The sequence below is a fragment of the Pogoniulus pusillus genome, chromosome 11, assembly GCF_015220805.1.
Source record: "Pogoniulus pusillus isolate bPogPus1 chromosome 11, bPogPus1.pri, whole genome shotgun sequence".
In the NCBI taxonomy this organism is placed as follows: Eukaryota; Metazoa; Chordata; class Aves; order Piciformes; family Lybiidae; genus Pogoniulus; species Pogoniulus pusillus.
In genome coordinates this window covers 17,576,452-17,599,055 of record NC_087274.1, presented here as the reverse complement: position 1 = coordinate 17,599,055, position 22,604 = coordinate 17,576,452, and the positions used below count along the sequence as shown (strand labels likewise).

Sequence of the window (22,604 nt, the reverse complement as noted above, 5' to 3'; positions counted from 1 at the left end):
CAAGGAGCTGCTAGTCAGAAGCGGCTGAAGACGAGCCAGGGTGTGCCCAGGTGGCCAGTAAGGCCACCAGCGTTCTGGCTTGGATCACCAATAGTGTGGCCATCAGGAGCAGGGCAGGGATTGTCCTCTGCACTCAGCACTGCTGAGGCTCCCCCTTGAATCCAGAGTTTTGTGCCTCTCACTACAGAAGGACATTGAGGTGCTGGAGCATGTCCAGAGAAGGGCAGGGAAGCTGGGGAAGGGTCTGGAGCACAAATCTAGTGAGGAAGAACTTGGGGTTGTCCAGCCTGGAGAAAAGGAGGCTGAGGAGAGTCCTTCTGGGTCTTTAGAGATCCCTGAGAGAGGATTGGAGCCAGGTGGGAGTTGGTCTCTTCTCACCAGTGGTGCTGCTCCTCTTGCTCTTCCCTGCAGTGTGCACAAGTCAGGGTGGAGGAGCTGGGGGGACCAGTGAGCACAAACATAACTGAGGAGCTATTCAGCTTCTGTGGGGAGGGGTGAGGAAGGGAAGGCAGCAGTGGAGGTGCCTTCCTACCCTCGGCACCACCTCATCACCATGAACACAGCACAGATCCTCTGCGAACGCCATGGGAAAGGTGAGGAGGGCTCCACAGGCCACCTCAGCTCCTGATGAATTTAACTTTGGAACCAGAGAGCTCCAGGCTCTGGAAACTCCATCCTGGATATGTGGTGGTGTTTCTTTTTTTCTTTTCTCCTTTTTCTTATTTTTTTTTTTTCTTTTCCCTCCTGTCCCTCCCTAACATTTGATAACTGAAAAGTATTGAAAGATCAGATTTACACTCCCCAGGAAGTGAGTTTTTGGGCTCCTTTTCCTGCAACTGAGTATTTCAAGCCAAATGCAAGCAATTAGGAGGTGATAAAAGATCACTTCTCACAGGAGAAGGCTGAAAGAGGGAAGAGGGATGGCCAAGGTTGGCTGAACCTCCCCAAGGGCAGCTAATGGGACATTTGGCTGCCTTTGACACCATCTGTGTCAGTGCTCACAAGGTTTGCACTCCATTAACCTCCCTCTCCAGGGGAGGCAGAAAATTGCTACTGAGTACAGCTGTGAGAGTGATGATCTTCGTGGAGAAGGACATGGAGGTGCTGGAATGTGTCCAGAGAAAGGCAACCAAGCTAGGGAAGGGTATAGGGCAAAAGTCTTGTGAGGAGAGGCTGAGGGAGCTGGGGTTGTTCAGCCTGGAGGAAAGGAGGCTGAGGGGAGACCCTCTGACTCTCTACAGCTTCCTGAAAGGAGGTTGGGACCGGGTAGAGGTTGGTCTCTTCTCTCGAGAAACAAGTGATAGGACAAGAGGAAATGGCCTCAAGTTGCCCCAAAGGCAACTTCTTCCCTTTGAGGGTTGTCAAGGCCTGGCCCAGGCTGCCCAGGGCAGTGGTGGAGTCCTCATACCCAGAGGGTTTTCAAAGCCATGGAGCTGTGGTGCTGAGGGCCATGGCTCAGTGGTGCCCTGGCAGTGCTGGGGGAAGAGTCAGACTCAGTGATCTTGAAGGTCTTTTCCAACTCAAATGATTTTGTTGTATGATCCTATGAGAGTCCTTTCTCTGCTGCTGAGATGCTAGGAGGTGAGTAGGGATGTGAGTCAGTGGTCCTTGGGCTGCTTTGGTTTTCTATGCCTTTCTCAGACTGATGTGCCTGGGAATTCCTCTGTAGACTGTCTGGAGGCACTGGAAGCCTAAAGGTCTCATAGGAGGCTACTTCTGAGCATCAGGAGAAATTTCTCTGGTGTGAGGGTGATGCAGCCCTGGTGCAGGCTTCCCAGAGAGATTGTGGAATCTCCTTCTCTGCAGAGATTCCAACCCCACCTGGGCATGGCAATCCTGGGCAAGCTGCTGTGGATGCCCTGCTTTAGCAGGGGAACTGGACAGGATGATCTCCAGAGGTCCCTTCCATCCCTCACCATGCTGGGATTCTGTGGGTGATACTCTGGAGGACCCAATCCCTTTGTGGAGGGTCCCAGCATTGCTGACCTTGCCTCGGTGTCTCTTGCAGGGTGGAGTGACAGACGACAAGAGTGACGATGGCAAATCTGTCTCCACGCTCAGCTTTGGTGTCAACAGACCAACCATCTCCTGCATATTTGACTGTAAGGCCCCAAGAGCTGTAGGGGAGGCTGAATCCCTGCAGTGGGCCCCGGCAGGGGGGCTCTGCTATGGGGACCATGTAGCTAGGGGGGTTCCCATCCTTTTCCTCTCACCCACCAGGAGAGGAAGGTGTGTGGGAAGGGGCAGGTGGGCAAGCTTGTGAAGCTGTATCTGGAGTACTGGGTCCAGTTCTGGGCTCTTCAGTTCAAGAGAATTATTGGAGAGAGTCCAGCAGAGGCTACAAAGCTGCTGAGAGGCCTGGGGCAGCTCTGTGAGGAGCAAAGGCTGAGAGCCCTGGGGCTGAGCGCCTGCAGAAGAGCAGCCCCAGAGGAGATCTGAGCAATGCTCAGTGAGATCTACATGGTGGGGGGCAAGAGGATGGTGTCAGACACTTTTCAGTGGAGCCCAGGGACAGGACAAGGGGCAATAGGCACAAATTTGGAACACAGGAGGTTCCATGAGGAACACCTTTGCTGTGAGGGTGCTGGAGTCCCAGAGCAGGCTGCCCAGAGCAGTTGTGGAGTCTCCTCTGCAGTGATTCCAATCCCACGTGGACATTGTGCTGCTGGGCAAGCTGCTGTGGGTGTTGGACTTGCATGACCCCCAGAGGTCCCTTCCAGTCGTCACCATGCTGGGATTTTGTGACATGCTCAGTGCTCTCTCAGAAGCCTTGGGAAGGATGAGGCCAAGCTGCCCTGCTCTCATCCCTGGGCTCATCTCCTTCCTCCTCCTTGCTACATGCAGGTGGCAACAGGTACCACCTCCGCTGCTACATGTACCAGGCACGGGACCTGATTGCCATGGACAAGGACAGCTTCTCAGGTCAGCCCAAATGCTCTCTCCTTCCCCCCTTTGTCATTAGTGCTGCAACAAATGCTGGGGAGCAATGGGGGCTGGGAAGCTGCTTCTGGGGCATGTATTGATGGCAGTGAGGGGCCTTCAGCAGCCAAACTGCTGTAGAGAGCAGCACAAAGCCCTGCCAAGCTGCCCAACCTGATGGCTTCCCTTCCCAGCAGCAGTGGCAGAGCTGCAAAGTCTCTTCTGTGGGAAAGCAGACAGAAAGCACAAGTGAGCCAGGTCAGCCCTGAGTCAGAGCTGTCTGCTTTGCTGATGGCTCCTTCTCCTTGACCTGAGGTGAGGCTGCAGGCCAGTGGCAAGGCTGGGGAGCAGACAGGAATGTTTACCATGGCATGTTGCCTCCAGCCACCCACCCTTGCCAGCTGAGGGCTCTGGGCTGGTGTTGAAATGATGGGAGCATGGGGTGGGAACTTCCTTGGGATGAAAAAAAGATGCAAGGGTGCGACTAGATGATCTTTCTTGGACTAGATGATCTTTTGAGGTCCTTTCCAGCCCCTGAAATTCTATGATTCTATGAACTAGGACTTTGGAGCAGTCAGGCACCATCTTTTCCAGCATTCTCATGGAGTTGTGGCCAGGGGCCTGAGAAGGCCACCGGCATCCTGGCCTGGATCAGCAATAGTGTGGCCAGCAGGAGCAGGGCAGCGATTGTCTCCCTGTGATGGGCACTGTTGAACATGTGCCTTGAGTCCTGCCTTCAGTTTTGGGTCCCTCACTCCAAAGACATTGAGGTGCTGGAGTGTGTCCAGAGAGGGACAACAACCCAAGGATTTTGGGAACAGGTCCACCCACATCTGTAGCTTTCCCTGTGTGGAAAGAAGGAGACACAAAGCCTGATGAGCCTCTTAGCTGAGTTACCTTCACCTTTTCAGTCAGTGGAGAGAGAAGAGTGCTCCTGGAGAGCTCCAGTGGCCCTTAGTTGAAATCTGAGGTTAAAAGTGTCACCAACTATTCTGTTCAAATTGCTTTAGAGACAGTTGGGAATGTTAGTGGCTTCTGATATGGAACTGGTTGGCCTGGCTGACCTAAAGGTGCATTCTGGCTTTACTCTCCCTGGCTGACTAAAGCTTAGCTCCTTGGGAGGTGTTGCAGAGCAAAGCAGCTCACCTCTTTTCCATAGAGTTAACTTTGGTCACCAGAGAGACAACTGCTTAAAGGGCTTCTGGCCATGGGGCTGGAGGATGGGATGAGGAGAGGGGAATCACACAGTGCCAGCAAGACACTGAGGAGCTGGGGTGTGCCCAGAGGAGGGGAACAAAGCTGGTGAAGAGTCTAGAGCACAAATCTCGTGTGGAGCAAGTGAGGGGCCTGGGGTTGTTCAGCCTGGAGGAGAGGAGGCTGAGAGGAGACCTTCTGGCTCTCTACAGCTCCCTGAAAGGAGGTTGGAGCCAGATGGGGGTTGGTGTCTTCGCCCAAGTAATTAGAGGTAGGATGAGGGGAAATGGCTTTTAGCTGTGCTAGGGGAAATTTAGGTTGGACATGAGGCAGTTTCTTCCCCATGCGCTGAGCCCTACATCTTTTTTGGTGCCTGTGACCAAAGCTGCCTTTGCTTACACCCACCTATACTCTGGAGTGTCACTTTGAGATGGGACAGCAGCACAGAGGGGGTGGTGCTGTTCACTTCTGAGTCAGAACTGGGGTGATGAAAAAAATGACCCCACTGCTTCATTGCTACGTGGTGAGGACTACATCTGAGGTGTGAAGACTGTGTCTGAGATATGAGCAGTCCCTGGGCCAGGTATCTCAGGAGCACCCACACCCCTCCACAGTGATGCCCACAGGCAGGAAGCATCCAGCATCCCTTCAGAGCTGTCACTGACCACCTGCTATGGGGAATTCAGAGGGGCTGGGCATGGGATTGTTGATCAGGGTTGTCATGAAATGATGGATCTTGGATGCAATACGCAGGGAGAACTTCCAAAAGTGGTTAGACTTAGCAGATAATCTCATAGAGCTGTTTTGGTTGGAAAGTCTTCTAAGATCACTGAGTCCACCACCATGGCCATTAGAATGTGCCCCAAGGTGGCATGGCCACAGGTTTCTTGAACACCTCCAGGGATGGTGACTCCATCTCCCTGAGCAGCCTGTTCCAATCCCTGGCCACTCCTGTTGTAAAGAAACTGTTCCTAGTACTGTGTTCAGGTTTGGGCTTCCCAGTTTCAGAGGGACAGGGATCTACTGGAGAGAGTCCAAGGGAGGGCTTTGAGGAGGATTAGGGGACTGGAGCACTGCCTGATGAGGAGAGGCTGAGGGACCTGGGCCTATTGAGTCTGGAGAAGAGAAGACTGAGAGGGCAGCTCATAAATGTTTATAAATATCCAAGGGCTGGAGGTCAGGAGGGGGGACAGGCTCTGCTCACTTGCTCCCTGGGATAGGACAAGGAGCAATGCATGGAAGCTGCAGCACAGGAGGTTCCAGCTCAACACAAGGGGAACTTCTTGACTGTAAGGGTCCCAGAGCACTGGCACAGGTTCCCCAGAGAGGTTGTGGAGTCTCCTTCTCTGGAGCCTTTCAAGGCCTGTCTGGATGTGCTCCTGTGTGCCCTGGGCTAGATTGTATGGTCCTGCTCTGGCAGAGGGGTTGGACTGGATGAGCTCTTTGAGTCAATTCCAAGCCCTGACATCCTGTGATCCTAGTGTTCAACCTGAACCTCCCCTTGCATGGTTTCAGGCCATTTCCATCATCCTCTCACCTGATAGTAGGAAGATGAGACCAACCCCCACCTCACTTCAACCTCCTTTCAGGTAGACTTGATCTTAAAGAGTCTTTTCCAAGCTAAATGATTCCATGGTCCAGTGTGGGGACCCAGAGCTGGGCATCACCATGCCAGGCAGCAGGACCACACTTCCAAGGGTGGGACTTTTGAAGCAGAGGAGCTTGGGTGAGGTGGTGGTGGACAGAAACACCCTGGAGAGGTGCAAAGCACCCAAACAATCACCCAGTGTCTGCTCCCCCCGCAAGGTCCTGCCTCCACAAAGGGTTTGTTGTTGTTGGAGGTGGTGGTGGTGGGGACCGAAGTGATGTCATGGCCCTGATTGAGGGGAGCAGGGAGGGGAGCTGAGTCCCTTCCTTGGGGAAAAAGGCAGCCAAGGACAACATGAGTAACACCATGGCACAATGTGGAATTGTGATCTCCACTGCCTTAACAAAGCATAAAGGAGTTCATTAAGGGGGCTTAAGGCAGCCAGACAAATAAACCTTCTGTGCACACGAGGGTCCAAACAAAGGGGCTTTGTGGAGGCCTCCCTTAAAAAAAAAAGGAGAGGAGGGGAAGGAGAGAAAAAAAAAACCCCAAACCGATCCCCAACCCCCCAAAAAACTGAAAAAAAGAGCAAGGAGCAGCTCCAAATTCATGGATTTTGTCGTTAGTTGTAAGGCAGTTCTGCTTCCCCTGGCTGGAAAAAGCTCCTAAGTGGGTAAGTCTCTTCCCAGCCTGCATGCTCCAGCCCAGCCCAACTCCGGCTCATTAAACACCTCTGCTGCTGCCACCAAACAAAACACAGCCCCCTGCACACCCCCCCCCCCCACCCCAGACCATGGAAGAGGGGAGGGAGGGAGACTGGGGGATGCTGCTCAGCTCAGGCAGCCCCGGGTTGAGGTGCCTGAAGGATGTTTGTCCACCTCCAGTGCTGCAGGGCTCTCAGTGGTCTCCTGGCAGTGCTGCTGTTGGGATGCCCATGATGTTTTGGAGGGTGAAGGGACTTGCTCTGGCAGTGGGGGCTGGACTGGATGATCTTTTGAGGTCACTTCCAGCTCCTGACATTCTGTGTCATTCTGTGTGTGACCTCTCATGGGACCTCTTCCCTCTGGCAGTGGCAGTGCTAAGCACTAAGGGTTGGGTTTGCAGGGTCTGCCACGCTCCTTCCACTGGTAGGTCTTTTGGGAGTGGTGTTGGGGTGACCCTGCTGCATGCTGGTGGACCCTCATGCACTGTCTGAGGCAGTTGTGAGCCCCTCATAGAATCAACCAGATTGGAAGAGACCTCCAAGCTCATCCAGTCCAACTTATCCTTCAGCCCTATCCAATCAACTAGACCATGGCACTAAGTGCCCCATCCAATCCTTTCTTCAGCACCTCCAGGGACGGCAACTCCACCACCTCCCTGGCAGCCCATTCCAATGCCAATCACTCTCTCTGTGAAGAGCTTCTTCCTAACGTCCAGCCTATACCCTCAGCCCAAGAAGGACATTAAAGTGTTGCAGACTGGACATGGCAACCCCAGGAAGGGTTGTCAAGGCTGGGACCAGGCTGCCCAGGGCAGTGATGGAGTCCCCATCCCTGGAGGGCTTTCAAAGCCATGGAGATGTGGTGCTGAGGGCCATGGTTCAGTGGTGACCTGGCAGTGCTGGGGGAAGGGTTGGGCTTGACCTTAAAGGTCTTTCCCAACCAAACCAATTCTGTGATTCTATGATCCTGTGGAATGTTTCAAGCCTCTCATCCAGAGGTGAGAACTAGAACCTGCTGGTTTCACCAGCACCCATCCTGTCCCCGTGCCTAGTGCCACTGCTGGTGTGGGCTGGATGTCCACAGGAGGTTGAGGCCAGAGGCTCTTTGAAACTGCCTGGAAGGGCAGGTGTGAATGAGGGCTCAGGGCTCACCTTTCTCTTCACTGATCTCAGGCTTCCTGTGCTAATTGCTTTGGTCGTCAAGGGAGGCTGCTCCTCGTGGTGAGAAACCTTAGTTAGGGATGAGACAGCTCAGTGCCACCTCAGTGCCCATGTGCAAGGGTCTGATGAGACCCTGGAGTGCCTGAGACACCTGCGTGGGGCTGGCAGCTGTGATGCAGCAGCCCCAGGGGAGAGGCAGGGGCCATGTGGTGTGGCAGCTGGAGGCTAGCTGGGATATCTTGGAACCCAAAGCTCTCAAAGACATGGAGGTGACCAAAGTTGATGCTGAGTGGATGTCTGTGGGATCTGCCTGGGACATGATGGCATTGCCGTTGCTGCTGCTAAAAGATGCACAGCTCCTTCAGCCTTGCCCATGGTCTTCCCTGGCAGCCTGTTGGGCCACAAATGCCTACAAACTGCTTTCTGCTTCCTAGGCCAATATCTCTAACTCATCCTTTGCCTCCTGCGTCCCTTACAGACCCCTATGCCATTGTCTCCTTCCTCCACCAAAGCCAGAAGACAGTGGTGGTCAAGAACACCTTGAACCCAACCTGGGACCAGACACTTATCTTCTACGAGATAGAGATCTTTGGGGACCCACAGAACATCTCTGACTCCCCTCCCAACATCGTGGTGGAAATATATGACCAAGACACCTATGTAAGTGTTGGCATGAGCTGGGCCTTTGTGACATGAATGAGCTGAGGTGGGCAGAGCAGGTGCCTGGCACCCATCCTCTAACATCTCTGGCTGGCTCAGACACTGAGCAGGGCACTCAGCCAACAGCTCTGCTAGTTTGTTCTTAGGTGGACCTCCTGTAGTCACCAGGGCTACAGCTATACTCAGCTGCCCAAGGGTGTCCTAAGTGTCTTGCAGTGGTGGCAGTGGAGGGGCTGGGTAGCAAAGCTTGAGCCCTTCCTAGACAAGCTGGGCTGTAGCCTGGTGCAGGAGAAGTTTCCAGCTGTGTGTAGGAGCAGTGCATTAGTGAAAAGCACTTAAAACACATCTCAAGAACCTTTCTGTGCCTTCCCTTCTCCAAAGGAAGCCACCAGCAACCAGCAGACAACTGAAGATCTTGTTGCAGATCAGTCAGTGGGCGTTGGAAGTGCCTCAAGTTGCACCAGGGGAGGTTGGATGTGAGGAACAGTTTCTTCCCCCAGAGGGTTGGCAAGGCTGCCCAGGGCAGTGGTGGAGTTCCCCTCCCTGGAGGGCTTTCAAAGCTGTAGGGGTGTGGTGCTGAGGGCCGTGGCTCAGTGGTGAACTGGCTGTGCTGGGGTAAGGGCTGGGCTCCAGGGTCTTAAAGGTCTTCTCCAACCAAAACTGTTCCATGATTCCTTTTCCCGAACTGCTCCCACAGTGTTGCAGGCCTTGGGCCTAGATTTTGGGGGGCAGGGTTTCAGCTGTGTGTGTATGTGTGGGGTGGGCTGTGGAAGAAGCCCCTGGTGGTGCTGTGCTTGCTTGCAGGGTGCTGATGAGTTCCTGGGGCGTTGCATCTGCAGCCCCAGCCTGCAGCGCTCGCCGAGGCTCTCCTGGCACCCGGTCACCAGGGCTGGCAGGAACGCTGGGGAGCTGCTGGCTGCCTTCGAGCTGATCCAGAGGGACAAGGTGAGCTCCTCCCCCCATCCTCACCTCCTCCTTTCCTCATTACAACGCTGACTTCTTCCCTTGGGGTAGGAGCCAGAGTTGTGGGCTCAGCACCTCTGTGCCTGCCTGTCCTGGGGTTCACCCCCATGGCTGGGCTGGGCAGACCTGGCTGTTCCCCAGCAGGGTGGGCAGCAGGGGCAGGGAGGGGGTTCTGCTCTGCTCAGACCTCACCTGCAGTGCTGGCGCCAGCTGTGGAATCCTCAGGCTACAACAATGATCAGAGGGCTGGAAGGGCTCTGCAGAGAGGCCAGGCTCAGAGAGTTGGGCTTGTTCAGCCTGGAGAAGAGAAGGCTCCAGAGAGACCTTCTGGTGGCCTTTCAGTGCTTAAAGGGGACCTACAAGAATGGTGGAGGGTACACTTGGCAATGGGAAGCAGTGACAGGACAAGGGGTGATTGCTTGAAACTGGAAGAGGGAGACCCAGACCAGAGAGAAGGAAGAAAATGCTGAGGCCGAGGATGATGAGACACTGGCCCAGGCTGCCCAGGGAGGTGGTAGATGCCTCATGGCTGGAAGCCTTCTGGGCCAGGTTGTTTGGAGCTCTGAGCAACCTGCTGTAGTTGCAGATGTCCCTGTTACTGCAGAGGGGTAGGACTGGATGAGCTTTGAAGTCCCTTCCAACCTAAACCGTTCCATGGTTCTGTTCTCTTGGAAAGGGAGATCCTCTCTCAGGACCTTGTCTGAGCCTAGCAGAAAGCAGCTGGGTGGATGTTAGACTCTGCTTGTGCCTCCTTGCTGGAGAGAGAGCCCATCTAGAGCCGTGCCCTCATGTGCAGGCTGTCTGGAGCTGAGGGGCACAGAGGGGACAGTGTGTGGCCATGGGGGGGTCTGATGTTTCACTGCCTGATCAAGCTGAGTTAACAACCAGGCCGTGGCAAGTCTGTGATGTTCTTTCTCTCCACAGCCAGCTGTCCATCACATCCCTGGCTTCGAGGTAAAGCCTTTTCCTCCTTCCAGCTCCTCGGCCCTGCACCCCTCAAACCTTTCCTGCATCCATGGAGCTGCTGGGTCCCACCATGATGGTTAAGGGGGTTTAAAGTGGACTCTGCAGCCCAGCTTCTGCAGGCCATTTCTCCATCCTATCTGAAGATGAAGGAATGCCAGTGCAGAGGTGTCAGCTTCCTTCAGCTGATGGTAGAGAGCTGCAGTGAGTGGGGCAACTCACTTTGGCCCTCTAAAGCAGGGCTGAGGTACCCCATTCCAGGTGGAATTCCTCAGGTGTGCAACACGCTGGCACCTTCCTGTAGACAGAACAAAGGGGAATGGCCTCAAGCTGAGACTGGGGACGTTTAGACTGGACATTAGGAAGAAGTTTTTCATGGAGAGAGTGGTCAGGGACTGGAAGGAGCGGCCCAGGGAGGTGGTGGAGTCACCAACCATGGATGTGTTTAAGGGTAGTTTAGATGTGGTTCTTAAGGTTATGGTTTAAGGTGACTCTTTTAGAGTAGGGTTCTAGGTTGGGCTTGGTGATCCTGAGGGGCTTTGCCAACCTGCATGTTTCTGTGATTCCTGCCCTGAGGTGATTCAGTGCTCCTGTTACAAGGGGCTCTGCTTCACAGCTGCTCCAACGTGCTCCCTGCCCCACAGCCTGAGCAGAGGCACTGCCTGATGCTGGGTTTTGAATGTCTTTAAGTGACCTTGCACTGATTCCCTCCCAAGGCTGAGGGTGGGCATGTGCAGGAGCCTGGGGAGCATCCCTGTTCTCTAGACAGTTACCAGCCACTCTCTAGTCCCTGGGATGGGTTTGTGGTTGAAGATTGCTCTAACTTCTGTGTTCTCCCTTCTCCAGAGCGAGCTGTCCTCCAGCCTGGATGAGGTGAGTCCCTAAGGTTTAGTTGCCTCTGTTATCTTGGACATGGCTAAGACAGTCCCTTCCTGGGGCTTTTCAGATGAGCAGCAAGGATTTTAGCAGGAGAGGGTGGGTGTGCTCCAGGCTGTGCCCGGTGGCAGGGCGTGCTGTGTGCTGTTTGACCTCTGTGTCGGCGTGGGGTGTGCATGAGGTCTGCTGGTGCCCAACCCTGCCAAGCAAAGCATGCCAAAGCCAGGATGCTGGACTGGCCTCCCACTGGACCTCCACAGAAACCCCAGCTGGAAAGTCACTATGAACTGGGCTGTGTGTCGGACTGCTCCACTGGTTCTGAAGGAAATGCTCTCACCAAGGTCTCAGGGTGCTGCTTGGACAACCTCTCCGAGTTGCTGCCCAGAGCTTGTGCATCCTGCAGAGCACCTCAGAGCTTGGGCTGAAGCAAGTGGTGCCAGAGTAGGCTGGAGTCATGTTAAACAGAAGGCAGGGAGCTGAACAAGGGACATGGCTGAGTGTTGTGGTGGCTCTAGAGGGCAGTTAACCTCTGGGAGATGAGCTGGGAGGGACCTGGAGCTTGCAAAGAGCCTGGCCATATTTCCATGAAGGAAAGGTGGGATAAGCAGTTAGGCAAGATGGTTTTCTCCCAACCAAGCAGCCTTTCCTGGTGGTGTAGGACTCATCTGGGTGCTCCATGTGGGCTGAGATGGATGAGCTCATGTGAACATAACCATCTCTGCTCTTTCTCCATTTCTTACCACTGCCATTTCTGGATGGGGCCCTCCCCAGCTCTGCACCCCTGCCTTGTTCCACGAGGGGCTCCTCCAATGGGTACTTTTGGCTTTCCTTTGTTCCTCTGCCCAGAACCCAAGCAAAGTCTCAGCAGAGCCTCTCCGAGAGCCCAGCCTGCCCTGACCCACCTGCCCTGCAGGAACCCTATCCAGACCAACCCATGGAGGCTGCCTCCAAAAGAGTGGTGCCAGCCTGAGCTCTCCAGTGCCCTTAGCAGTAAATAGTGAGCCTTGTGGAGAATCTGAATGTGTCTGCACATCCAGGCTGGCACCAGGCTTCCTTCAGCAGCACTTCTGTTTGGTGCACAGAGGCCAGACTGAGCCTCTTCTGGGTTCAGTTCATCCTTTAGGGAGTTTGATGTGCTTCAAGTACTGTAGGTCACAAACAAGAACTCTGCAAGGCCCATTCAGTCTGTTCCTCTACCCCAAGGAAGGACCAGCTCATGCTGGTGGTCCAGTGTCTAAGCAGCCTGGAATTAAGGCTCTAAGTGAGCAGGTGGGTTACTAAAAGTGCTGAGCACCCAAGCAATGCTCTGCACTTCTCCCTTCTCCTTCAGCCCTCACCTCTAAGTCAACCTTCCCTCTGCCTCCTGCCACTAACCACTTCTGCCATCAGCTGGACCATGGGAGAGAGGACTGCCTGTCCCAAATTCACCATCTCCCCATGATGGCAACCCAGACATCTGCCCCAGAAGGGAGCTGCTGAAGATCTTTAGCTCACAAGCAGCTTGATTCAGCAGCCACCGTCAGCTGCCAATGAAAACTGAACCCTGGAGTCTCATCTATTTCATGTGCCACCGTGAGAAATCCCTTTTGTATGCACATGGCCACAGACCTGAACCAGTCCTAGGACTGAAATACATCTCCACGCTTCCTTTAATGCCAGAACATTCCAGCCTGAAGGCAAGCTGGGCTCCAAAACTGGCTCCAACCACCCTTGGTTGAGTGTTGCATTTTCAGAGGTTTTGCTTCTCATTCCTGCCCTTTTTGGTGAACCTGAACTCCAAGATGCAGCTCAAGGAGGACTCAAAGACTGAGAGGGCCCAGAGCCTGGCCTTCACGGGTGACTTGGGCACGTTTAGTTCCCTTGCTGAGCTTCTCTGTGGATGTCTCACCCCTCATACAGATCAACATCTCCCTTTGTCCAGTTGCATTTCATTTATTAACCCCTTACTGCTGCTTCCTGCCCTCTCCTCATGCCTATTCATAACTGTCTCACCATGGTCCTGGTGTGGGATGGATGTGGCTTCATCTTCTCCTCCCTTGAAAAAGGCTGAACCTTGATGCAGGGCAGATCCCTCTTAGCTATCATAGAATGGGTTGGGTTCCAACCCTGCTGCCTTAGGGAGGCCGAGAGATCTGTCTCAGCAGTGGATGTTTGAGCCTTTCCAGGGTCACACTAAAGAGAGCTTAAACAGTTTGCAGGTAGCTTCATCCCTCCCAGCTCTCACCTCCTGTTGTCTTGGTCTGGGAGAAGGAGTTTTGCAGAGGGAAGAGACTCTGGGAGGGATAGAGCGAGGAGGAGAAGGTGATGGGGGTTGGTGCCCCATCGTGGCGTGACCTGATGTGTCCTTGGCATCTCTTCTGCCCGCAGTCTGCTGACTCTGACCTGCCGTATCCCCCGCCCCAGCGAGAGGCCAACATTTACATGGTCCCCCAGGGCATCAAACCGGTTCTGCAGCGCACAGCCATCGAGGTGAGTGCTTCACTCCCCCTCGAGGTCAGACGCCCCAAACCTGTGCCCCCGGTGGGGAGGTGAGACCCAGAAATTACATCCAAGCCAGGCTGTGTGGATAACTGAGTCCCACCAGTGCTGGGGGCTGGTCCTGCTCGTGGCTTAGCAGCCAGAGAGTGTCACCTTGCTGGGAGCAAGAGTCTGAGCAAGCAGAAAAGTTCTAGGGCAGAGCAGAGCCCTGGAGCACTCTTGCTGTGCAGAAGCTCAGCCTGCTCCGGGTGAGGAGGGTGTTTGTTCCAAACAGAAATGCTGCAGTGACAGATAAGCAGCTGTGGGCCTCAGATGTTGCTGCATACAGACAGCCACTTGCTGTATGACCTGGCTGCTCCCAGCATCACCTGTTCTGCCTGCTTGATTTTCATCTCCTTCATGGTGGCTCAACCATCAGCTTGGCCTCTGTTGCTGAGAAGCTCAGTGAGAGACCTGGAGGCAGCCCTTGAGCTCAGTCTTTGCTGTCTGTTCCCCTCACCCTTCAGATCCTGGCCTGGGGGCTGAGGAACCTCAAGAGCTACCAGCTGGCCAGCGTCACCTCACCCAGCCTACTGGTGGAGTGTGGAGGGCAGTTTGTGCAGTCCTGTGTCATCAAGAACGTCAAGAAGAACCCCAATTTTGATGTCTGTGTGCTCTTCATGGAAGTGGTGAGAACCTGGGCCCCACCCTGCAGTGATGAGGTCAGAGCAGAGCTGCTTGAGAGGGACCTCTGGAGGTCCCTTAAAAAAAAGGCATCCTACGGTGAGGGAGTTGGAATCCCTCTAGAGAAGGAGACTCCACAACCTCTCTGGGCAGCCTGCTCCAGGGCTCCAGCACCCTCACAGGAGAGAAGTTTCTCCTCCTGTTCAGATGGAACCTCCTGGGTCTGTGCCTATTGCTCCTGGGCACTGCTGGAAAGAGTCTGGCCCCATCCTCTTGATCCCTGCCCTTCAGCTCTTGACGAGCATTGGTTCTGCTCTGCTCAGTTTCGGTTCCCTCTGGGGAGGTGCACAACAGTTGTCCTCCCTCACCTGCAGTTACATGGTCCTTCCCCTCCCTCCACAGCGTTTGCCCAAGGAAAGCCTCTACAGCCCCCCCATCATCATCAAAATCATTGACAACAGACCCTTTGGCAGAAGGCCTGTGGTGGGCCAGTGCACCATCCGCTCGCTGCACGACTTCTACTGTGACCCCTACCGAGAGGAGAAGGATGGACCCCAGGAGCAACCAGGTATGGGCCAGGCCAGGGCCATGGCACCCCAGCATGGTGCGGCTTGGAAGGGACCTCTGGGGATCATCCAGTCCAACCCACCCCTGCTAAAGCAGGGCACCCACAGCAGCTTGCACAGAAGCACAATGTCCAGGGGAGGCTGGAATCTCTGCAGAGAAGGAGACTCCAGAACCTCTCTGAGCAGCCTGCTCCAGGGCTCCAGCACACTCACACCAAAGAAGTTTCTCCTCCTGCTCAGACAGCACCTCCTGGGTTCTAGTTTGTGTCCAGTGCTCCTGGGCACCATTGGAAAGAGTCTGGCTCCATCCTTTTGTTCCCTGCCCTTTAGCTCTTGCTGAGCATTGCTCAGTGCCCCTCTGGGGCTGCTATTCTGCAGGCTCTCAGCCCCAGGGCTCTCAGCCTTTGCTTCTCACAGAGCTGCTCCAGGCACCTCAGCATCTTCATAGCTTCCACTGAACTCTCTCCAGCAGATTCCTGTCTCTCTTGAACTGGGGAGCCCAGTATTCCAGCTGTGACCTCATTAGGGCAGAGTCAATGGGGAAGAAAACCTCTCCTGACCTGCTGCTCACACACTTCTTCATGCAGCCCTGCACACCATTTGCCTTCTTGACCATGAGATCGCATTTTTGGCCCATGGCACACTTGTCCACCAGGACTCCCAGGTCCTTTATGCAGAGCTGCTTCCCAGCAGGTCTATCCCTGGCCTGTTCTGGTGGCTGCACACCCATGGCCTTCTCCCAGAGGAACTGTGAGCCACTGTGTGGCTTGCTTTGATCTCTCCCCCTCTGGAAATCTGATGGAGAAAGGCCAGGAGGTTTCAAGGAGGAGCTGAGACAGGTTGGTGAGATGTGCTGTCCCTTGGCCAAGCTCTACCTGAACATGAGGTTTGGCTTCTGGAGGCTCTGGGCAAGGTTGGGGTCACTGCTGGAGACTGATTCCAAAGAGCCTTGTCTGTGGGGCTCTTACCAGCTGGGTCACACTTGTCCTTGCTCTGGTTGCAGATGATGCAAGCCTCAGCCCCAGGGATGATGTCCTCATTGACATTGATGACAAAGAGCCTCTTATTCCTCTTCAGGTATGGAAAAGTCATGGTGGTGGGAAGACTGCATGGGATGGGGAGACTCATGTTGGGGACAGGGCTGGGATAGAGAGCAGATGTGAGGTCCCCCATGGACTGATGCCCAGAATCCTTGGAGCCTTCTCTTCTCCAGTTGGAGCAACCCCATCAGTCTAAAGCATCTTGGGGAACAGTTTCAATGGGAGGTAGAAGGACAGGGAGGGGTAGAGGGAGGTGGCAGTAGCAAAGCACTCTGCTGGGCTGGTTTCAAAGTGGAAGAACTGGACACCTCTGCAGTGACACCAAGGTTCCCCAACCACAACACCCTGCAGTTAGCTGGATTGTTCAGCGTGACCCCAGATTGAGTCTTCTCTGCTTGTTTGTTTGTTTGTCATTCACTTTTGCCCTTTGGGTAGGGAGTGGAGGAGGAGGGAACATGTTCATGGAAAGCCAAACCCAAATTCCCACCATCTCCCTCCCTAACCTCTGTGTTTTGGCCCTGAATGCTGTTCCTCCCATGGTCTGCTCTGTCCTGGACATGGCTTGGGGTGACTTTTCCTTAGGTGGTCTGACACTCCCGAAGTCATCAGAGCCCCTCCACCCTGCTCTGCTCCCCTCTGGGGCTGGGGTTGGAGTATGAAGGAGAAGTCTCAGTCTGCAGAGGCCATCCCACCCTCTCTTCCTGGGAAAGGGGATAAATCCCAGGCCGGGAGCCCATGCCCAGGGCTGCTGTCTCCACACCAGATGCTCTTCCCGTGGTGACCTTGGAAGCAGGAGCCAGGCCTGCTCCTGCCCGTGCATGTGTGCATGGGTGTGTTCCATTGTGTGGCTCCAGAGCCTTTCTTCCTCTTTGCCAAGCCTGGCTTTGGTCCCTCCCCTGATGAATGACTGGAACAAAGGACCACTTTGTTGTCCTCATCTGAAACAGAGCAAACAAACAGATGCAGAACCTCTCTGCTGTGAGGCTGTTGATTGTGTTGTCCACCTCGGCCAAGTGGGGTGAGAAGTTCAGCGTGAGGTTTGTTTCGAACAAGTCCATGAGCACATGAACTGGAAACACCACAGTTCCTGAACCTGAGGAGAAGAACCTCCTGAAGCTCACAGCAAAGCAGCTCTTCTGTAGCAAGCTCTCCTGGGCTAAGCTCCTTGTGGTTTTCTCCTCTGGGCCATGCACGTGGAGTGGGATTTTGCAAGGGCTGGGCACACTCAAGTGGCTGCTGGATCAGTCCTCACCCCTGCCTGCTCCTCACCCTCTTCTCCATCTTCTTTCCTGGGAAAGCAGAGCAGGAAGGACAGCCATGAGGTCCATCTGCAGCCCCAAGGGGCGAGCAGGTGTCTGTTCCTTCTGCTGACTGATAAAACAGGGTCAGAAGAGCTCTCTCCCAGCCCAGGCTCCTGCTGGAGCTGAGCCTGGCAGAAGCTTTCCTCCATGAGCCAGCTCTAAGTTCAGTGTTTTCAGCTTGACCCAAGGTCTGATGCAGTTCCCTCAGCAGCTCCTCACAAGGTTTGTGCTCTAGACACTTCACCAGCTTCGTTGCTCTTCTCTGGACATGCTTCAGTACCTCACTGGCCTTTTGGAAGTGAGTAGCCCCAGACCGAACCTGTTGTTCAAGGTGCAGCCTCGCCAGTGCTGAGCAGAGAGGGACAATCCCTTCCTAGATCCTGCTGGCCACACCATTGCTGCTGCAAGCCAGAACACTGCCAGAGGTCCTTGCTCACTTCAGGGAGTTGGACTTGACCTTTAGAGATCTCTTCCAACCCAAACCTTTCAACCCCTCCACGATTCTCTGCAACCATTCCCACGAAGACCAACAGCACCACAACCCCTGCTGGCATGCCAGAGGTGCCTTACCCAGGAGACAGCAACCTCAGAAGGCATGGAGGGGGGAGGCAGCACTTCTGGGGTTCCTTTCTTGTTTTCCCCTGCTCTGATACAGGTTGAACATGGTTCCTCTAACCCCATTGCTAACCAATCATTTTAATTTGTAGCTTGCAGAGGGCCTGACCAGCTCAGCACTAATTAACACACCAGCTTCTTGGGCCCAGTCTCATGTATGTATGGCTTCCTTTCTAACTTCCTTGCTTGATTCATGGTGTTAATGAGTGCTGTCTGTGCATACTGATGTGTTGAAAGACCTGCAGGCACTGAGGCATCTCCTTTGGGGAAGCTTCCCTCCATGTCCCAGCAAAGGGTAATTTCATCCCGCTCCAGGTCTGTGTGCAGCTCACCAACTGTTTCCCCTTCATGTCAAATTGAAATGAGCTTGGGTTGGGGAGGAGGGGTGAGAAAGGTTCATCTCTCATGTGGGAGCAGCACAATGATGTTCTGCTCAAGGCTGGGCTTCCCAACAGCCTCTGGTTGGTAGCTCAGGGGAGATGCTGTGTCCTATGTGGCTGCTGTGGTACGCTTGAGGACTTCACAGAATCCCAGCAAGGTTTGGAGCACCTCTGCTATGAGGGGAGACTGAAGGATTTGGGGCCGTTCAGTATGGAGAGGAGAAGGCTCTCAGGTAACCTCATTGTGGCCTTTTGGTATCTGAAGTGGGCTACAAGAAAGCTGGGGAGGGACTTTTTAGGCTGTCAGGTAGTGCTAGGACTGGGGGGAATGGAACAAAGCTGGAAATGGGCAGATTCAGACTGGATGTTAGGAAGAAGTTGTTCAGCATGAGGGTGATGAGAGCCTGGAAGGGGTTGCCCACGGAGGTGGTGGCAGCCAAATGCCTGGAGGTGTTTAAGGCCAGGCTGGATGAGGCTCTAAAGAGCCTGATGTAGTGTGAGGTGTCCCTGCTCGTGGCAAGGGGGTTCCAACCCTGACTGATCCTATGATTCTATTTTGTAAGGTGGGGGTTGGAAGGGACCTCTGGAGATCATCCAGTCCAACCCCTGCTAAAGCAGGGCACCCACAGCTGCTTTTACAGGAGCACAATGTCCAGGGGGTTTGGAATCTGCAGAGAAGGAGACTCCACAACCTCTTCTGGGCAGCCTGCTCCAGGGCTCCAGCACCCTCACACCACAGAAGTTTCTCCTCCTGCTCAGATGGCACCTCCTGGGTTCCAGGTTCTGCCTCGTGCTCCTGGGTACCATTGAAAAGAATCTGGCCTCATCTTTTTGCTGAGCATTGGTCAGATCCCTTCTGGGGCAGCAGAGGAGCCTTCTCTGCCCCCTGAGAAGCACCAGGAGATGCTTTTCCATGCAGCTTTTTGTAGCCTTCCTCTGGCTCTGGCTGTAGGGAACACAAATAACTCATCAAATGACAAGTTAGCAAAGCTGGTGCTGGCCACAGCCGAGCAGCCACAATCTGTAAACCATTTGGAGTAATTGGTTATTTGCTGTGTTTGCTGCTTGCAAATCAGGGCACATATTTTACAGCTGATCCTGTTACCATGAGCTGGAAGGGCTCTGGGTGTTGGATATCTCCTGCTGGAAGCGGTCTCCAGGCCGCCTTGCCCCCGGCGCGTTCCTCCTGCCTTCTGCTCTCCTGCTGCTTCATAGAACACAATCATGGAATGGTTTGGGTTGGAAGAGATGTTCAAAGGTCATCTAGAGCCAGCCCCCATCCCGCCCCTGCGAGTCAGCAGGCTCATTGCTCTCACACCAGCGAGGGAATGGTGTGCAGCAGGCAGAGGGAGCCTCCAAGTGTAGAGATGTGGACCCAGAGGAGCTTTTTCCTCCCGTTCCACAAGAATCATAGACTGGTTTGGGTGGGAAGTGACCTTTAAAGGTCATCTAGTCCCAAGAACCCTGCAGTCAGCAGGGACTGCTGTGAGTTGGTGTCTTCTGCCAGGCACCCAGGGACAGAACAAGAGGACACAGCCTCAAGCTGTGCCAGAGCAGGTTCAGGCTGGATGCTAGGAAGAAGTTCTTGACAGCAATAGTGATTGGCAGGAATGGGCTGCCTGGAGAGGTAGTGGAGTCCCTATCCCTGGAGGTGTTTAAGAGGAGGTTGGATGAGGCACTCAGTGCCATGTGTTAGTTAATTAGAAGGTTGGGCTCGATGAGCTCAGAGTTCTTTTCCAATCTGTTTCATTCTGTGATGCTGTGATTCTGTGACATTTGCAGTTAGATCAGGTTCCTGCTGAACCTCACCTGGAATGCTTCCAGGGATGAGCTATCAACTGCCTCTCTGGGCAGCCTGGGGTGGTCTCACCACCCTTGTTGGACAGAATCTCTTCTGCCCATCTTCTTCATGCACCCATGGGAGACAGCTCATGCCCCTGGATGCCTGGTGGGTGAAATCCTTCCTGGACCAACCTGCCTTTGGGTGGATGTGGTTACATCCAGGATTGAACAGGATGGGGGAAAAATATACCCTGAAAACAAAGTTTTGTCCACAGGTGAGCAGAATTATTTTACTGTGGTGAAAAAAACAACCATAAAGAGATAATCTCCTTCTATGTAAAGCTAACAATTGGGGTTGTTCAGCCTGGAGAAGAGAAGACTCTTGGGAGACCTTCTGGTGGCCTTCCAGGGGAGCTATAAGAAAGATGGAAAGGGGCTGTTTAGCAGGGAGTGTAGTGATAGGGCAAGGGGGGGGGATGGTTTGAAGCAGAAAGAGGGAGGTTTTGACTAGAGAGAAGGAAGACATGATTTATGCTAAAGGTGGTGAGACCCTAGCCCAGGCTGCTCAGAGAGGTGGTAGATGCCTCACCCTTGTAACCATTCCTGTTACAGGCTGTTTGGGGCTCTGAGCAACCTGCTCTAGTCGCAGATGTCCCTTGGTTGGACTGGCTGACCTCTGAGGATCCCTCTATGGCAAAAAGGCTTCCTCCAGCTCCCACACTCTGGCAGGTGTGAGGTCCCAAGCCCAGCTGTTGACACCTCCATCCCACTGTATTGACACAGGGCATGGCCTTCTGGCAGAGAAATGTGTTTTTTTTCCCTGCCTCTCTGCAGGGCACTTCTGCAACTGCCCTTGGTCAGCACTAGTAGGTGATGGAGGCACTGAGATGCCTCCACTGTGTGGGCATAGCTGGCACCTTACTTGGAGAGGGGAGGTGTGGGTGGCTGCTGGGCTTGGTTGCAGCTGTTTCATAGCAGAACCATCCTGAAGATGCCTTCAGCAGCAGTGATCTGCTTGAGTGTGCCTGGGGCCACACCGGACAGAACAGCAGAGGGACTGAAGATGTTGTTGGGAAGCCCCAAGGAGTGTGGCTGTGGTGTTTAAGGCATTTTTGTATTCCCCAGCTGTTGGCAGTGGCTTCTTTGTTGGAGTTTTCTGTGCCCACAGAAGGACAGGGCTGGTCTGGGTTGGTTTAGTTGGGTAGTGAGCTGTGTTGACCGGACTGGCATTGCACTGGAGCAGATGAAGATGCTACGGTTGGAGTGAGGTGGGAGTTGGTCTCTTCTCCCAAGGAACAAGTGACTGGGCAAGAGGAAACAGCCTCAAGTTGCCCCAGGGCAGGCTTAGATTGCACCTGAGGAAAAATTTCTTCCCCAAAAGCATTGTCTAAGCCCTGGAAGAGGCTGCCCAGGGCAGTGGTGGAGTCCCCATCCCTGGAGGGGTTTCAAAGCTGTGCAGCTGTGGTGCTGAGGGCCATGGTTCAGTGGTGAGTTGACAGTGCTGGGATAAGGGTTGGACTCAGTGGTTGTAAAGGTCTCTTCCAGCCTAGTCAATTCTGTGGCTCTCTGATCTTCCAAGAGCCCCCTCTCCAAGGAGGAGAGGCAGGGTGTCATCTGCAAGAGCCTGCTAACAAGCAGCTGGAGGGAGCTGCAGCTGTAAATGTCCAGAGGGATGTGCTCACCCCAGCTGTGGAGCTTTCACACAGCAGCAAATCTGCCTCCCAGATGTGAGGTGTGGGTTAGGTCTGAGGCTCAGGCAGTGGCTGAGCTCCTTCAGAGGCAGGATTTGTTGGTGCTGTGGGTATCTGAATTCCCACGGGGAGGAGCTGGGCATCACCAGGAGAGCAAGCAGAATTGGTAAGACTTCAGTTGTCTGATTCTCCCTGGGCTTTGCTGTCTGAATGTGCCTCAGTTTCCCTTACAAGGGAGATAATGGCGATGAGGGCAGGATTTCTCCAGAAGCCATTGTCTGCTGCCTGGTAACTTTTCAGGCTTCCACTCCCTCTTTTGCTCCAGAATGGCCATTCCAACATATTTAATCAAAATTGAGTTGTGCTGGGTGAGCTCAGCCTATTGCTACCCTCCCCAGCTTGGAGTGCATCCCATGGGATAGTGCATCCCAGGTTTTGGAAACCCTGGGCAGTGGGGAGAAAACTGCCCTGGCTCAGGCTTCCTGGCAAAGAGGAGGTGAAAGCCAGGGCATTCCCAACATCCCAGCATGGGCTGGCTTGGAAGGGGTCTTGGAATCATCCAGTCCAACCCCTGTGCAGTCAGCAGGGACATCTGCAAGTGGGGCAGGTTGCTCACAGCCCCAAACAGCCTGACCTGGAATACTTCCAGGGATGAAGCATCTACTGCACGCCTTGGCTACCTGAGCCAGGCTGCCCCCACCCTCAGTGTCAAACATCTCTTCCTTTTCTCCAGCCTAAATCTCCCTCTTCTGGTTCCAAACCACTTCCCCCTTGTCCTGTCACAACAGGCCCTGTTCAAAGTCTGGTTGTTCCCTTTAAGTACTGAAAGGCCACCAGAAGTTCTCTCTGGAGCCTTCTCTTCTCCAGGCACAGAGCTTCCAGCCTTCTGGGACCCCACTCAAGTACCCACAGGTGGTGCTAACCTCTGTGTGTGCCCCATTGCAGCCCTATGGGCTCCACGCAAATGCTGGAGTGGATATATGAGGTCCCTCAGCCATCTGTGCTCATGCTCAGGGCACAGACCCCATCTCTAAGGACCCTCTTGTACCATATCCAAGAAT

The 22,604-nt window shown here is 54.2% G+C and overlaps 1 protein-coding gene across 11 annotated transcripts in view; it reads left to right on the top strand.

The window, feature by feature from the left end:
• The window catches only part of DYSF (dysferlin), a 102,650-nt gene that overhangs the window by 32,632 nt on the left and 47,414 nt on the right, over positions 1-22,604 (top strand). For 9 of the 11 annotated variants that reach the window (XM_064151233.1, XM_064151230.1, XM_064151229.1 and 6 more), the window contains 12 exons: positions 2,009-2,102; positions 2,845-2,922; positions 8,044-8,225; positions 9,030-9,170; positions 10,113-10,142; positions 10,998-11,024; positions 11,799-11,840; positions 13,395-13,496; positions 14,012-14,173; positions 14,571-14,736; positions 15,738-15,811; positions 17,783-17,845. In XM_064151233.1, coding sequence (XP_064007303.1) covers positions 2,009-2,102; positions 2,845-2,922; positions 8,044-8,225; positions 9,030-9,170; positions 10,113-10,142; positions 10,998-11,024; positions 11,799-11,840; positions 13,395-13,496; positions 14,012-14,173; positions 14,571-14,736; positions 15,738-15,811; positions 17,783-17,845 — 1,161 coding nt within the window. The remainder of the gene's footprint in view (positions 1-2,008; positions 2,103-2,844; positions 2,923-8,043; positions 8,226-9,029; positions 9,171-10,112; positions 10,143-10,997; positions 11,025-11,798; positions 11,841-13,394; positions 13,497-14,011; positions 14,174-14,570; positions 14,737-15,737; positions 15,812-17,782; positions 17,846-22,604) is intronic. The other 2 variants (XM_064151231.1, XM_064151228.1) reach the window with 1 other exon arrangement.